The sequence below is a fragment of the Rhagoletis pomonella genome, unplaced genomic scaffold, assembly GCF_013731165.1.
Source record: "Rhagoletis pomonella isolate Grant_MI unplaced genomic scaffold, Rhpom_1.0 Rhpom_scaffold_00007, whole genome shotgun sequence".
NCBI lineage: Eukaryota > Metazoa > Arthropoda > Insecta > Diptera > Tephritidae > Rhagoletis > Rhagoletis pomonella.
This window is the reverse complement of record NW_023458561.1, coordinates 57007848-57026712: the sequence shown is the minus strand read 5'-3', so window position 1 is coordinate 57026712 and position 18865 is coordinate 57007848. Positions and strand designations below refer to the sequence as shown.

At 32.8% G+C, this 18865-nt stretch overlaps 1 protein-coding gene across 1 annotated transcript in view; it reads right to left on the bottom strand.

Annotated features, from left to right (window-relative positions):
* Positions 1–18865, bottom strand: part of LOC118743149 (F-box/LRR-repeat protein 20) — a gene marked incomplete at its 5' end in the record, with an annotated part of 72158 nt that overhangs the window by 4003 nt on the left and 49290 nt on the right. The window contains 3 exon segments of the mRNA XM_036475680.1: positions 9284–9461; positions 9624–9718; positions 9810–9893. Of these exon segments, the coding sequence (XP_036331573.1) occupies positions 9284–9461; positions 9624–9718; positions 9810–9893 (357 nt within the window).

The following is an 18865-nucleotide window of genomic DNA, read 5'->3' as shown; positions in this document are numbered from 1 at the left end:
CATCATCAATTGCAACGCTAAGTTTAAGCCGCGTAGAATTTGAGCGGGGTTTCCTCAAGGCGGCGTACTCGACACAGAGTAGCCTTCAATTGGTACATCTACCTTTTCCATCACCTGTAGTAACCTTGAAGACCTATCAACCATTCATCCGCCACACTGTTCAGAACGTGAGCCAAGGAGAATACACTAGAACTAGATGGGAAAATCCATGGTGCAAAAATGTCTACCGACAACTACCCTAAGATCTTGGGTGTCTCGTTCGATTGCACTTTCGCCTCGACACTTGGAGAACCGAGAAAGATACAGTGCCAGCAACGTATAAGGCTGCCGGTAATGTGGTTGGCGGAAAAAAACGACGCGTAGTAGAGAAATATGCAAACGCGTCAGAACACAGCTCTACGTCGTGCTACAGGATGTCATCTCATGTCGCCCGAGCATAACCTTCAGCAACAACGCTCTGTTTCGAAATGCTTCGCCTACTCAGCGCGTCAGACTGCAGCTACACCCAACAACGTCTATCGCGATGACTCAAGATGAGCCTTAGCTCTCCACTGAGTAAGCACAACTGCGACCCGGATTCGTTTCGGCTAGTGCCACAGACTTGACAGTTATCTCTATCGGCTAAGCTCAGAAGTGACAAAGCACCTACCCAGCATGCGGATATGGTTCTCATAGAAATAAACACCTCCTCACAGAGTCCGAGGTCGAACGGGTCATAGGCTGACCAGACCTCCTGGGGAGGTTGAGCACTGCTGCTACAACAAAAACCACGGAATAAGTGTATTGGCATAAAATACTTTCACAAACTCGACTTTTTCGAAAAAACTCAATGTCCAATTATTTTTTTTTTTAACAACAAATCATAAAAAACGCCTGTAAGTATGCCAATCAAAATGAAAAATAGCAATTGAGGTTGGTGAAGTTAAAACATGCACTGATATCGAGTGAAAAAAAATGTTACGCCTGAAGCCGAAAAGTATGCAATACTTGTGATAAATCGCTTTAAATACGAAAAGAAAACAATACAGGAAATCGTCAGCTGTTTTCGCAAAGCGAGAGATTGCAATAATACCAAGTAGAGAATTACAGGAAAAAGCAAAACATGCTAAAAAAAAAAACATAAAAAATCAAAAAAGCACAATTACCAGCAAATCGCATGCCCAGAGGCATTGCAATCGAACAACGCGTAAAAAAAGTGGCACAGTGTAAATGCAGTAAAGACCATTCATTATTGATCCCCAAAGACGCACACTAATGCAACACATGCGAATATCGAAAGACCAACAGAGTTAGTTGGTCGCTCTGCCAACAATGCCACCCCATCACTACCACCAGCGACGATGACTGGCATCGCTCGCTGTCAGCGACTTACATAGTAGCCATACGAACAAAAGCTGCTGCTGCTCCTCTTACTCGTCTTTCTGTCACCAACCATGAGTGGGAGCATTGAATTGCAATGGTAAGTTTGTACGCATGTATGTACATATATTTGGTAGGATTACTTTTGGTTGGCTCAGTGGAGGGTTGGCTGCTGGTTGCTGCCTCGCTGGTCTATTGGCCTTGAACGCTAGCAGCCCCAACGTAGGGAAAGTAGGTGAATGTAAAATAGCGCAAGAAGATGAGGAAAACAGCAGCGTAGCGAGATGCCTGAATATCTACTTATTCGATGGACATCGGTACATATACTTTATGTATGTACATAAATTGTGCAGAAATGTATAAATATATACATTAGTAGGTAAGTATTTTAAAAACAGTGACAGTGACAAATTCCAAAAATAGCAACAACTGTTGATACGCAAGGCTGGGTTGGGTTATCAAAAGCGTCGCGTTAAAAAAAAAAAAAAGTGAAAGGGGAAAGTTTCAATACATATGTATGTATGTATAAGAAAAGAGAAGAAAGAAAGGAAGCAAAATATAATGTATGTATACTTTATATTTGTATACATATGTACATAAGTGCCTACATAGTTAAGAAAGTATAAAAGGATATGCACAAGCAGCAGGAAAGTGAAAATCTTTTCATATATTACAAACATCTATGTACTAAAGTGAATTTACATATATATACATATGCATATATACATAAATGACACTTATGTAGCACATAGTGCGACCATGGCTGTGGAAAATGTAGGGCAAATATATGTAAGTAAAGATACCAGTGGATGCTGGCGCTCATTCATACATAAGTTTGAATACAACAAACCTAAGTGAAGGACAATGAAATGATGAAGGGGTGCATTCACTGTGTGGTTCTGCTGGTACTACACACAGCCTGCATACATATGTACATACATATTATGCATCAAGCATCACAAAATGTCAAACAAGTTGATTGCATTATATTTCTGATATATTCATTGAACAGCGTCTGCGGGAAAATTTTAAATTATTTAGAATATTGATATATAGACTGCTAATATTTTGTAGATAACGACGCAATGGCGCAACCAGGATGTAAATATGTATGTATGTATGTAAAGTATAAAATATACCAGGTATTTGAAAAATTTTACCCTTAAAACGTTTATCTAGGCGGAAAAGAACCGAAATTACTAATTTTTTAATGGTCACTCGAAAAAATCATAATTGTTTCTCTTTTTTTAATAACTTTGGTAAGTTTTCAAATATGTAGAATGTTCATGTTTGAAGCAATGGACGTTGGCGTCAAGTACAAAATATCTGTGAAGTTTCAAGAGTACACCACGAAATAAAAAAAAATGGCAGCATTCAAAATATCTGTCGCAGCTATTTCTTAATTTTTGAAATTTTTGGATTTTTTTATTTTTATTTTTAATAATTTAAGTTACTTCAAAATGTTAATTAAAATTAAACGATGAGAATGTTCGTCTTTCCAAAACGAACTAAACAAGTGTGTCATCAAAGGAAAAAAATTGCATTGAGTAAAAGAAGACTATGATTTGAGAAAATAAAATTTTATTTCTACAATTTTTATTGGTGCGCTCGAAATTCTATCTAAAATTGTTATATATATGAAGAAAGAAATACATACATATGTGCATAATGAATACTGTGTAAAAATATTAAACGCCAATATTTAATCACTTTTAAATAGTATGGCTTTCAAGTTAAGGCGTGCGAGTAAACTTGTTAGAAGATGACTTCGTATGGTGCTACGGGGCATATACGTTACATACGCAACTACGGGTATATGAGCGAGTGGTTATTTATTTTTTAACCGACTTCCAAAAAGGAGGTTATCAGTTCGTCGGAATATTTTTTTTTTTATGTATGTTACCGCATAACTTTGAACCACGTCAACCGATTTCGATGATTCGAAATGGAAAATCAGAGGTGGTCCCATACTAATCTGGTTTAGATCCGATCATTGGATCATGAAATATATATATATTTTTTTTTCTTTTAAGTCGGTTTTGTTTGCTAAAAATTACTCTTTTTAGTATATATTTTTTAAGCTTTCATTTTTTAAACACAATTTCGCGATGGAGTCTTGTCCTTTATACCAAACTGAAGATATGAACCACCATTTCATGTAAAAAATCATGGGATTTGCACATATGCATGTATGCATGTATGTATAGTTGGAATTCCTTGAAGAATGAATACATATGTATGCGTAAATATCCTTTGTAGCCATATATGCGTATTTAGTACAAAAGTACAAAGAAATAGTGAAAGAAAACATCTTTTGCATACTTCTAGGCGTGTGTGCTTGTATCTATGTATATCAATTGGCATGTTTAAAGCGTTGAATTGAATATTTCGAAAAGAAAACATTACGAATTTGGTGTGGAATGAGTGTTGAAGTTTTAACAAAATGTATTGCTACTTTTTATACATACTAAAATATTTATTTAATTTCACAGATGAGCAGTTTTGGTGCACTTATCGATGAACTAAATAAAATTATGCACACACATACATGCATATGTACATTTGTAAGTATAAATGTATATACCCAGCATATATAGCTAGCTCGAAAGTGGGCCAATGCAATAAAAGCAGCAAATCATCATGCACTACCAATGTGCAATGTACATACATACATACATACCTATGTTTATGTTTTATACATATACATATGTAAATACATATATGTATGGAGATACTTAAACACTTGAACTACATACATGGAAGCTCGGCTGCATGTACAAGGTCATTCAGTAATATTTAGGCAAAAAATGTTTATATATGGAGGTACATAAGTATGTATATGTACTTAAATAGGTTTATACATGCTTAAATGCATACAATGGAATTAAATAAAATAGGATAAAAAAATAGTCATGCATGTCTACAATTAAAATTAATGTAAAATATAAAATAAAAAAAATTTATATAAATGGACTATAATATAAAAAAATGTAAGTATATAAAATAATTTTTCCTGGCCTCATAGATTTTGTCTTGTCTTTGTAATTCTAAAAATTATTTAAAAAATTCATTCCAATATAGAAAAACAGTATGAGCACCTAATGAAAGAGAAAATTCTGTAGAATTAAAAAATGAAAACTTTTCGGTTCACAAGGACGAATAGGTATTGAATATGTCCTTTTAATTAGTTTTTTTTCGAAAATAATTATTGTAAATTTCAAGGATATTCAATTATAAAATGTAGAAGGGACATTTTCAATACCTAATCGTCCTTATGCACCAAAAAACTTAATGGGCCTTAATTCTACAGAATTTTCTCTTTAATTTGATATTCGAAGTGTAATTCTACATTGTACTGATTTTTTAAAATAATTTTTTGAATTAATTATATTTTTACAATTTCAAAGTCCTTAAAAAAAATCCCAACGCCAGAGAGAAAAACTAAAAACGCAGTTTTACTATATTTGGCCCATGGTTTCGCGAATATATAAATTTTTTTTTTGTGTGTAAAATTTAATGTCGCACCGTGTAATCATTATATACCATTTATGGATTTAAAATGATAAACTTGGAGTGCATGTAACAGACTTGAAATTATATGCCAAATGATATGTAAATACCCAATACCGATTTTTTTTACCAATTATTGATATCGATCACGGTAAATCGACCTGAAATTTCAATGCCCGTTATATTGTTAGTATGAATTACCTAATGAGACAAAAGTTACTGTAATATCATTTTATTGACTCTAGACTAACTGTTAATTAAATCTAATACAGTTGTTAAGGAACTTTATTACTTCAAGTCTACTGCAGCGCTCCACGTTCCTTATTTTATATCTCATAAATAGTTTATAATGGCTATGCGTCTAGAAAAAATAATTTTCAATTTATTATTCCATTTTTTAATAAAGTGGTATATTAAAAAGCATTTTTTTTTTAATTCTAATCATAAAATGTTGCAATAGATATAAAAAAAGTTAAACGATATTCAGATTTATGCTATTGTCTGTTTCAACATTTATATTTATTCATATGTATGTAAGTATGTATATAAATATTTATACAAAGTTAGATGGATATGACATTTCGAATATGTGGCAACCCCAATCAAAACTCCTTTTTCTGACACTCATATTTTAATACATAACTTGTGTATATTTTAACTTAACCCAGCTTTTATAGCATGTGGTAACCCTCTTTAAAAGGATTTTCAAACTAAAACATTTTAAAATCTCTTTCATCTGACATTGTGACGCATGTTCATTGAAATTTAACAGATGAACTAAGTTAAATTAGATTTTATAAACCGGTAGCTACCCTCTACTTGTAGCGATTCTGCATTTTTATCTCTAGATTAATACTCCTGCTGTACGACTCTACTTTGAATCTCTGCTCCACTTCAGAGAGCAACTATATCTCAGAGGGGTTTGTGTGCCTGGATTCGTCTGCTTCCTAATTTCTCTGAACACCACTACGCTCTAGGATTCAGTAAAGAGTAACGATGTTTTGTTTAATTAATTAATAATTAAAGAACCCTGCAGCAATCTGGAAATCTGTAAATCAGATAACATTCCTCTGTCCAGTTTCAATCTGTGAAGCTTGGAATCTACTTAGTTGTTGCTTGACATCCTTATTTCATGTGGGAAATTTCAAAATTGTGACCGAGATCTCTGCTAAGTAATTTTACTTATATAACTTTAAATTTTGACCACCCGGTTCCCATACAACACCACTCCAAATGTGCTAGTAAACGATGAGAATAGTTCTCATGAGAATAGAAATTCAGTCTCATGAGAAAGAATATTTGCTCTACGATTAAAGTAAATATCCATTCTCATTACTAACTAGACGGTGAGAATGAGAGTGAATATCTGGTCTCATGAGAATTATTCGCATCGTTTACCAGCACCTTTAAGTTACCCCCTGAAATTTTCCCAACTTCAAGTGTTTTCAACATATATATATTATACCGATTTATAGTAACGTAATTACTTGAGAGAGCGTTCTTTTTAAATTCTAGTAGTTTAAAGTTAACTTTTTCAAATCCTGGCTGATCTCGATTTTTCGAAAATTTAAAATTTTTCCATGAAAAATTAGGGTGCTCAGTGGCCCTCATTAATATTAAAATGTTCGAACAAAAAAAATACTTATTTACCCTTTTGGACAAAGAACAAATTGTCGGGTTCCGTTGATTTTCTACTACGAAAAAAATTTTGGACCACCCTAGCGTGACGAATTTATATGAAATAACCAAAATTTGGGTTGAATTACATATCGAATACATATATAACATTTGCCAGTAAAAAAGTATCAGAGTATTATGTAATTGACAGAAGTTACAATAAAATACATAGGTCGGACACTATTGCTATTTTTTTTTCGAAAAAAAAACCATACATTATATAAAGCTAGAGGTAACTTCGTCAATTTTTGACCGTTGAGTAGTATACCATAAATTTTATAATTTCAAAGTATTTCCCCCTCAGAGCCTATTTTAATGCCAGCATGACCTCTTTCAACATCAATTCGCTTGTGGCATACATATCTACATACATACATACTTGCCATTTAGGCTGACACAAATTACGCCAGTGTCAAGCAACAAAAATGCGAAAGAGCTAAATGGAGCACAGCCACAAAAAAAAATGTTGGTAAAAAAAGGACTTGGGGAAAACTTTTTCAAAAACCGCCAAAAGTTTATCACACACACAAATACTCACACAAATACTACGAATGCATGCAGCACATAGGCATATAATTTAAGAACACCCCAAATACATGCAAATTTTTTCGCAACAACTGGCATGAACTCATTATTACGAGAAAAGCGTAGGCAGCAGAATCCAACAAATATAGCAGCACTCAACAAGATATACACAGCGTAGGTAGATATGTAAATAAATAGCAGCCGAAGGAAAAAAATTATAAAAAACACACACAGATGCAGCGGGTGGTGCGTTGGAAAAAGAACTAGCAAAAACGCCTTAAAGTAGGCCAAAAATAGTAGATGCACGGGTTGTGCGAGTACATAGTATGCCAAATGTCTGAGAATGCGAATTGCTGAGCATACATACATATCTCCATACACTCATATCTATGTATAAATTTAATAAAAAAAAATATATTAGTATATACTTACATATATATTTATGTGTAGATAATCATACGTATGTATGTGTATAAAAGCTATGCGAATTCTTGTATACTTTTTGGGCAAATACCAACAAATTCAGCGCTCACTGTCAGTGTTGCCAGCATAAACACACATGCACGTACATAAATAAATATGTAATACCCTAAAAAATAACTTTGTTAGCCGAGTGCTGGCGAGTGGAGGTTAAAAGTGGTTAAAAAAAAATTTCATATTACTTAGCATTTGTAGGTGTGTGCGTGTAGTTGCAAGTGGTTATGTACAAATGAGCTCTTCTTGGCCTCAATTTATTTGTTTATTACGAAACTGAATGGGCAAGGACATGAAGCAAGCAAATTTCCACATAAACAGAGAGGATTGCATAGAGTATACGCTGGCACAAAAAAAAAAGAACGAACACGAAAAAAAGAGCGAAAACTATTTTTGAGAGAAATAGATACAATCACAAAAACATGCAGCAAGAGCGTCCACAAGGAGATGAAATTTTACTCGTAGGCCTCTTTGAGTGCTCTTCAAAGGAAAACAGAGAGAAGAAGTCAGCAGCCTGCCGTTGGTTGCAAAAAATTGAACATATTTTGGACTTGGCAACAATTTTAACATTTCTCAACATAAGTGCTGAGGTTCGCAATATGAAAACTAAAAAAAAAAAAAAAAAAATCATTGTATATAGTGCCAAAAATAGACATCCATTTAAGCCCGAAAGTTTTGTGGCAGTAAAGAGAAAGTCACTTATTTGTGGGAATGATGTGAACAGGATGTTAATGTCTGCTGTTAGAGGAGCATAGAAGTTTAATCAATGGATGTTGCAAGGCAAAATGTGAATGAAATTTCAGCAAAGGCAAGGCGATTGAGGCTGTATACATACACACACGCATACATACATATGTACATATGCGTAATCAAATAAAGTGAGAAAGGGAATGACTTGGGAATTTATTTATCCCAAAGGGTTAAAATGAATTTAGCTTTTAGCATTAATTAAAAATATAGCAATGAGTACAGTGGAAGTGTATGTAAACCATGGGCGGTGCCACTTTAATAATTTTTTCAATAATTTCTAGAAAAAAGTTCGTCGTACACCCTTGACTGTAAGCTGTGTGTGTGTTTTTTTAAGGCAAATTCTAAAGAAAAAATGTAATGGGTATTCATTTAAATGCTTAAATGCCTCGTAACAGCATAAATTTCGTAAATAAACCTGTTTTTCATACAAAAAATTATCAACAAATTTCAAATTTTCTAGTGGAATAATTTTTTTTTTATTTGAAGGAAACCCTATATTTGTTTTCAACTAGTTTTTTACGTAACATTCATTAAAAATTTCTCCAAAATTGCTGCTTTCTAAGCTCTTTGCACTAAAAAAATTAAATAAACAAATAGAAATTTAATTATCTTTTTGATTAACTTTTTTTTAATTTTTTTTTATTGTTTTCGAAACGTTTCAAAGGTCCTAAGATTTCAGGATTTTTCGAGAATTTCTAGGATGTGGATATTTTTGTATGAAAAACAAATTCGGATTTTCTTATTCGAAATATTAACGTTAGAGTTCATGACAAATGTGTCCTTTTTTAAACTGAACGAACTCTGGCCTATCGTTTAACTGATTCTTTCCCATGACGGTCATAAATTTCATTTAAGTAACAATATTATGAACAAAATTTCATGTGATTACCTGTAAATTTCAAATGTAAAATTTTTTTATCCTTTTTATGAACACGATCTTTCAAAATTTCCTTCGTGATATAGTAACTTAAAACAGGTATTTACTTACCGGACAACCATCCGATATATATTTCAAGCTATCATCGGTTATATTAGAGCACGATTGCAAATTGATTGCTGTTAATCTTGCACAGTTTTTGCTTATTGACTGTGTCGATATATCGGTGATCTTCTTGCATTCGGATAAGTCCAAGTTTTCTATGTTGGGGCAGTGAAATGCTAATGTTCTGAAAGAGTTAATAAAAAAATGGAGAATAAATTAATAAGAGTTCACAAAATTGAAAGTAAACACTAGAAATTTTAAGGCGAAATGCATTGAAAACCTCAAAACCCCGATTTTTTTTTTATTCCAATGCATAGTGGAAAGTCTACTTAACGCCTATCATTACCTTATTGATTTATCAACAACTGATTGACAGCCGCGCAATGAAAGAAATTTCAAAAAGCCACCACATCGTTGGGATATATTTTCAATAACTGGACCCTAAATGTGAAAAAATAATGAAAATTTAATTTGTTTATTGATTTGCAAAAAAAAAAATATATATATATAATTTCAAATGACTTTGACTGACCTCGATGTCACGTTGAAAATCAAATAAATTGATTTTCTGCCAACTCGACCCATCCAAGGCTAGCACATTCCAATATTTGCAGACCTTAAAATAGAATAAAAATAAAAATTGGCAATTAAATTTTTGATAATTTGTTATTAAATAAATATTAGGAAAGTCCAATATGGGTGTGATATAATGAGCAAAAAATATGTAAATATACATTAGGGGTATTCATCTAAGGTCACAAATACGGTTTTACTCACAATTGCTCAGGTAAATGCGCATAGTTTTCACGACGATCTTATAAACCTTCGTAATTATATTAAAGATATGTACCATAACAATTTTAGAAAGAAAATGGGACTATGTTCTTCTAAAGCACAAATAATTCCCCTCATGCAAAATATGAGAAATAGGCCAATTTGTTGTCGTAATGAGATATGGGCAACATCATTTCTTTCATGTCATTTTAGGAAAATGTTATCAAAAATTCCCAAACTGATGAATCTCGCGTCAACGGAATTCTCCAAAAGCATCAAATTTGTGCCAAAGGGAGGAGTGAAACACATAGGAATCTCCATAGCGAGGGAAGTAACAATTTTTTTCTTTAAATTCTAATTTTGTATTCAAAAACAAATGAAATATTAAAGAGAATAAAATTTTTCTAAGTAATTATTTTCCAAATAGCGCCTGTAATAAAGCGACAAAAAATTACTTATTTAGGTAATAAGAAAACGACTCGACATGGCGCGTTACCGAGGGCGACACGTTTTCTTATTGCCGGCAACAAAAATTGTCTGGTGGGTTATGTTCATTTAAATTCGTTCGGAATCCAAAAAAACACTGTAGCCACAACATTTTTCTGAGGTTAGGTCACCTTTGCCTTTTTTGTCGCGGTGAGCTCAGACGAGTCCCATTTTGGCGGATAATGATGATAGAGAACCATAGTTTCGTCGCCAGTAACAACTGAACCCGATTTTTTTTCTGTAGGCCCTTACTAAAAACTAAGTACAGCACTTCACTCGTTTTTATTTTCGAACAGCGGAAATAAGTTTTAGGACCCAACTTGCACTGACCTTACTCATACCCAAATATTCATGTAGGATTCTAAGCACTGTCCAGTCTGCCTTTCAGTACTGTCTCCTCCACAAATTTGATGTTTTTATCCGTGGCGAAAAGTCCAATAATTAAGTGACATTAAAATTTTGTATCTCCGGCAAATCGAATGAGGGAAGGCCAAAAATTTTGGACGTTACAACGTAAGTATACATTTTTATGAAATTAAAGTGCTCACTTGTCCATCATTAATATTTATGCCTTTTTGATAACACTCCTTCAGCAGAGGTACATATAAAGGCGATTTTTTTTTTGGATTTACAGACATCATTTGCGAGAAAAGTTTTAAAACTTTTGCTTTTTTTCTTTTTTTCCAATTCGCAATTTCAAAGTCAAGAATCAAATGTAGAACACATTTTTGCGGTGTCACTGAAATTCGCGCGTCAGCATAGATACACGCCCGCCGCAAATTTACAAACAAATAAACAGGCAGAGACAAACCAGCAAAAGTACATAGATCCATGCGCTCACATTCAACTTGAACTTGAAAACACTGCCTAGACGTTATCACGAATACATACATACGACATTAGACTGCATCACTCCCCATACAAAAAAAAAAATAAAATCGGTACTGTTTTTCCACTAAAATTAGAAAATGTATTATATTTTAAGACTTGCACCAAAATATTTCGGTAAAATATTAATATTTACGTGGGCTGGACTGGATTTGAAAATACTTCAAAAAATTGAGTTTTTTATGAATAAAAATATATATATTTTTTAATTGGGAACGTGAATGGGCTTTTATGAAAAGAAATAAAAAGGGTGAGAAAATATCTTTCGAAGGATATCTCATAAACCTAAGTCGGTATAGTTTCGGCCCAGTTATTTAAGTTTTTCTTAAACCAATCTTTGAAAAAAGCTATAAATTTTGGAATTTTTTGTTTAAATATTTTTATGCAGGTTTTTAAACTTAAACTGTTTTGTCATCTTAGGGGATTTTTTCAATAAATCCTTCAAGAAACTAGTTTTATTCATAAAAAACTCAATTTTTTTTAATTATTTTCGAATCGGTCCAGCTCACGTAAATCTTCATATTATTTCCGAATATTTTGGTGGAAGTATTCAAATATAATATCTATACTTTGTAATTCTGTAGGAAAACCCGAAACTTTTTTTGGTGATGCAGTCTAATGTACATATTTAAAATATATGTATGCATGTATGTACAAAAAAAACTGATATTTAACATGTTTGCCAATTTAAGCGTAAAATACAAAACAAAAATTATAGCACACCTATAAACCCTAATTTTAGAAACATACAACATACATATATAGGCAAGCTTCAAACGATTATTGATAAGAAATTGTTAGAAACGAATTAGTGGCACGTGTGATTATGATTGAGCATAAATAATAAAATTTTCAATATAAAGGCAGTAATGAATGCTATTTTGCTATTTTAAATAACTATTTCCCGATCACTTTAAATATAAAAGGATTTTCAAAAGCGGAGGTAGATTCATAGGAGAACTAAAAATTATGCTGCAGCATTTCAACTCTGGAAAAGCACTTCAACTACGGAGACTGGTACACTTAAAAATCGAAAAAGTCATAAGCCATACATACAAGTAAATAATAGGTAGCGTTAAGGTCTCCAGGACAACGGTGTTATACGAGTATCCGAAAGTTTTACGGGTGGAAGTAAGTATAATCGTCCGCCAGAATCTGTGAACAGAAATAAGCTTAGGAAGAGATTGTCGTAGAGTGGCAAGCCTCTCACAGAAAGCTCACAAGTTCTTATCTCAGGATTTTGATATATCAAATAGATAATATATTTATTGTTATCAGTTTTGTTACGCAAATTGCCGCACGAGCAAAAAGCAATGCAGAATACGACGCTTTTGTATGTAAATAAATTAAATAAACAAATAAATTAAATAAACAAATACATTAAATAAACAAATAAATTAATAAATATAAATTGGATTAATAAAAATCGGTGTTTTATTATTGAAGTGATAGCAGTGAATGTGATTACGTATTTATGCTACTCGCATACCAATAATTCAAGGTTTATCTTTGCGTCATCGAGGTGAAATTTCATGGCGGAAAAATCACGCATTAAAAGAGCCTCCACCACGTGAAAGCTACGTAGAGCGATTTGTAAATAAACAACTTTCAGTGGAAGAGATCAACACACTTCTTGAAAGTCGTTTGCGTTGATTACACTAGTCGGCAAAAAGCAAATATACATTTTTTTTTATAGAAATTACAACTTTCCTTGAAATATTTTAAGTTGCCACAAAACAAAAATACACCATTCTAGTCTTTTCTTATTCTGATCAGTAAAATTTTAACATAAGTATTGATAGATTTAAGAGTAATTTGTTCACAATATTATGTTTTAGCTAGTCTGTAAGAAACTAAATCTGTAGACTGAAATTAAAGAAATAAATAAATAAATTCATAATATTAATTGAGCTTTCGGTCGAAAAATAGTTCAAATGCAATTTTTGGTCTTTAATAAGCAGGTTTACAGGGTAATTGTGGCAACTGTCTTTCAACACACTACAGTCTTTCGAAAGACGAAAAGTCTTTCGTAAAATAATTGTCAGTTCTGGCAACTATTTTGAAAGCTCTTTTCTGTCTTTCGAAAGACTAATCGAAAGATCTGAAAACGCAGAGGTCTTATTAGTAAACGGAAAGGCAGTTGCCAGAATTGCCCCATTAGCGTTATGCTGCTCGCCTTTTAGCAATCAGTTTTTTAAAAATTAAACAAAACTAAAAAACTATACATATATTTTTTTCGTTTTAAAACCATAAAAACAAGAAAATAAAAAGTAATTGAGTTAAAAAAAAGGAAAATGAAGATAAAGCAAAAATAAAAAATTATTTTTAAAACTTATATACAATTAAGAAAAATGTATATTTTTTTACATATTTTAAAGCAATAATAATCTAAACACTAAATTATAAAAAGAAAAACATAAATCAAAAAAGATGAAAGTAGCACTAAAAAATTTAAAATATTTTTATTTTTAAAACCAAACTAAAAGAAACTAAATTAAAAAAGAAAAACAAATCAAATTAAAAAATACAAGTTTCTAAAAATTTAATTAGTATAAAAAAAAATATATATTTTTCTTTTTTAAACAGTGAAATTTAAAAGTTAAAAGAAAATTAAACTAAAACAAGTCTTTCGAACTATCTTGCCATCTGTCTTACATTTGTCTTACGTAAGACTTTTTCCTATCTTAGCCAGAATTACCCTGTTAGTTAAGTAAAAATTATGTTGGCCTAGACTGACTACGAAAACTGATAGGGTAACTCTTTGTTTAAAGCTGAGGCTCAAATCACATAATTATGTTTGAGCCAGTATGCAGAAAGTGCGGCGACTAACAAACACAACTCACATTCGCAAAGCAGGCTGACATTAAGTATTTGCCTGTAAGCATATGAGGTCAATTTGAAAGCTACTGTGGGATTGCCTTCAACTACTAATTATCATCGCATTCAGAAATCATGAGCAATGAAGTGACAGAGAGGAAAGCGGCAGCGTAGCGATTTATTGGCCCAGAACCATCGTGTTTTATTTTTATTTTTTTAGGCACTGATAATAAAAATGAAATGTTGCGTGATTGTTTCTTAGGATTTTTGTGAGCCGTTTGAACGCTCGGAGGGAAATCGGAATTTACTCCATCAGCATAGGTTCCAAACAGAGCACCTTCTATGGCTAGACTGGCTGCTCCTCGTTGCACGCGACGCCGGTGCCTCAGAATCCGGTACTGCTGTACATCTGTACCAGCATGAAGCAAATCCATAGCTTCCCTGCGCTCCGCTACACTTCTTGGTGAAGTGCTGTGCGATAGTAGTGGCTTTATGCCAGCCTTACTGCCGATATAGAGATTGACGGGTCTATTTTCTAGATTTCCGCGCAGACGATTGTTGCTGCCCCTACGGCTTTCATCATCTTCGACGCGTCTATATTCAATGAGCCTTTACTCCTCATGCCCTCATGCCATCCCTTGACCTCTACAGTGGCTTAGAAGTTCGTCCCAAACAAACTAAAATGTTAAAAACTGGTGCAGATCAAACACACTAAACTGCCCCGTAGCATACAGCATGGCGAAAGTTCTTAACGCTTGCTTGAAAGCTTGTATTTCCTGGTGAAGAGTACAAGATCCTGTATCTTTTCTGCATTGATGCTATATTTTTGCATGCTTCTGCAATCGTAATACATATAAATATCTGTGTAAATATGTATTTATGAAAGATCAAAGGTGCCAGACAATAAAAATCGATCTATAAGTATACTGCAATAAAAATTAATACAAACGACAAGTCAGACAAACTTTTGATAACTTTCAAACAAAAAAATTGCGATCTTTTGACCTACCATTTAAGTAAAAAAAAAAATTAGCAATATGTAAGAAACGAAGCAATAATGATTATTTTTAGGACAAAAAAAAAGAGGAAGACGAAAACGAACACATTTCCAGCAATCGATTCAAAGCTGACGATGGCGGCGACAACAGCTGCTCCTGTCACTCAGCAATTACGAATACTAAGTAAGGAACAACCAACAACGGTGCACACGATCAGCAGTAAATTGCTTTGCAATTGCAGTTGCAGACAGATACAATGACAATCATTTATATATGGTAAATGCTTACAAATGCGGTATGCATGAATAGGTACAAAATGTAAGTATTTTACTTGATTATATGTACGGATATGTATACATAGGGTGACCATCCGTTCTGTATTATACGCGGCAGGCCTCGTTTTTGACCCATTGTCTTGGTAATTTTTTTTTATACGGGACAGCTCATTTAAATGGCATGTCTATGAACGAGTTTTTTAAGTGATGTTGGTATATGGTCGTAATTTCTTCCATAAACAGTTTTATTTTCAAATCTAAATGCCTGTGATTCGAATCGAGGAATACATACAGTGACTAAAATAGAAATTAGGATTTGATATTTTATTAAGTTTTGGCTATTTTTCCTTAGATATTTAATGTTTATTATTTGTTTTATGAAAGTAAAGCTCTTTTCCTAACAAAAAAAAATCATATAATACCAAATTTCCAACTTTGTGCAAAAAACTATAAAAATTAACTCTGCAATGTTTCACCAAAATTTCAAACTTTTTAATTAGAATCTTTAGAAAAAAACTAAATTTCATTAGCACTTTATTATACTCATTAAAATTGAGTATAATAAAGTGCGAGTGGAAAGTGTTGCTCATTTGCTTCTGTTTCAAAAAAAAAAAAAACTTGCTTTTTATGAAAAAAATGCGTAATACCAACAGCAAAAAAAATTGCCAAAAATTAATGGTAAGCCCTAGCGAATTTAACAAATTTTTTTATTCAAATTTTACGGGGTACAAATATCGAGAAAATTATCTTACAAATTTGTGATGTTACCAAAAGGATACTGTTTCAGGGCTAACACATCTAGAATCATTGAAGACGACTTTAATATCTGTAAGCTGTTGTGGAAAAAATCTGCAAAATTATTTTTTGTCCCGTATTCGGCTCTCATAAATATGGTCACCGTATGTATGCATTATATTTTTGTGTATGAAAGTACGCGCCAGTAATTCGAACAAAAGTCTGGCCGCGGTAATAAGCCAACCAGCAACTGGAGTCCCCAGGAGTCATTACAGTCGAAACCAAGCCAAGCTGGGCTGAGCTCAGTTAAATATGTAAGTCCGATCAGTAGCAGCTGCTCCAACAATAGCGGCGGCAATGAGTCAGTGAGTCAAGCACGCTGCCGAGCCACCGCATGCAGTTAATGCAAATTTTTGCGTTTTGTGAAAAGTCACCAACCGCGACAAACCAAAAAAAGTGCGCAGCGTTTGTATGTATGTATATATGTAAGTATGCATCGTTGTATAAATAATTCACTTTGAATAAACTTATTGCGCGCCTTCCGCATTCGATTTGCGTATTACGACGGTAGTTTGCAAAGTTAAAATTGCATTATTCAGCCAGTAAAAATGACATTAAACGAAAAAAAAAACAAAACATTAAATGAAAACAATTTTGTCCTTCAGCCATGAAACCATTTATTGTGGATGTAGAGTTCACTAAACCACGGCGTATAGCAATTTTAAAATTCCTATTTAAAAAGGGGCATTAAACAAATAAATCACTTAAATCAATTGGTCAGTCAGTGGCGCGTGATCCCTTGGCCATAAGCTTTAACCATTGATTGCATATAAGGGTGGTCGAAAAAAAAGCATATGGAAAAATGAAGTCCGAATTTTAATGCTCTAACCCCCAGGATTGTCGAAAAAATATCCCTGATTTTTTATTTCGATATTTACAGGTCGCTAATTGGGTATTATTATTGAAAGTCTCCTGAAGAGAAACAGGATTTTCCGATCGAAAAATATAGATTTTCAAGAATGCTAAACCATTTCTACGAAAAATTGTTTTTCTCAATAATAAAAAATACATGGAAAACTTTGAGCGCTTTGAGTGGCAAACACGCGGTATAGAACAATCCGCGGGGTGAGAGCATTAAAATTCCGATTTATTTATTTTGGACCACCCTATTACATATGCATCACTCCAATCATCCATGCGTTTATTTCGTTTGAATGTTTATTACAACAACACAGAAGAGAATATAAATCACTTTATCCGAAGAAAATATTTGTTTGTATTATACTTGCCGATTTTGATGATTATTTAAAAGGCAAAATGGAAGAGCTCGCTGTATGAGAAAGAATAAAATTAAAGTTTTGCAATCGGGTTATCACACTACATCGTAAGTGGAATTGAAGGGGCTGGTAGATCTACTACTTATCAGAACTAGCTTTGAATAGACGGTTGCCAGATGTTGAAAAGCCCATGTTACTTTCGACATATTAGGCTGGGTCTTACAAGGAGCTTTTTAAAAAATTTGGTTTGTGGACTTTGTAAGACTCAATAAAATAAGTAGACATGGATTTCAAAGCAAAAAGCAATCCTTGAAGAAATTTAAGAAAATTTTATTCGGTTTGTTTACTACCCCTGCAAAACTCACCAAAATGTATTATATCTAGTTTTTGAATGACCAAAAATTACCAGTGGTTAGGTTCTACGTACAAAAGTAAAAAATTAAGGGGTTTCAAAAAATTTAATTTTTTTCAAATCGAAAAAAACTGGCATAATTTTGACTTTGACCAGCTATAACTGAGCGAGTATATATATGTACATATTAATTTATAGGAAAAGTTTCAATAATATGTAAAATTTTTTAGATTTAAAGTCAAAATTTTTGCGAATTTTTTCATTTTTTTTTTGAATTCAAAGTTTTGCAAGCCCTGGAAGTGACCGCTAAAAATTTGTTCAAAATTTTTAAATTCTCGGCATGTCTTTATTTTGTACGTAAACCAAAATAAACGGGTGCTCCATGCAAAATTTACATGTTGATATTTTAAGGACTACCCCTATGCATATTTATGGACATAATTTTCGATATAATTAGTTATTGATGCCAGCGTTGCTAAATTTATCGAGGCTTTACCGATATTTATGAATGTCATTATTAATAAATTTCATAAAATTATTCATTCGTACTAATTAACATCTGTCTAGTTATGAACTAATTTTTTGACGATTTTATGATAGCGAAAGCAAAACAAGTGTGTTCCAAGAAGTAACGGTGACCTGACGTAAGGCATTATGAAATCAATCATTCCGCCCGCTTATGCTTTAATGTGTCTGTCTCTCCTTGCCTGTCTGGCTGAATTGATATCATTTTTCTTCATTTCTCGCATAAGCTAATAATAAGAAATCAAAGTCAATAAATTTTCTTAATTTAAATTGTGTTGTCTGACTTTTGCCCATACATTTATTTTAGTCGCTTCATGCGCCTGTTAAAAATATACACACAAATTCCACGTGCTTTAATTTATTTTATGTATTTTCTTTTTTGCCTTGCCAACATTTAACCTTTTACGATGCGTTCGTTTGCGCCGATCGTCTGTGTTATTTATATTTAGAGAAAAAAAAAA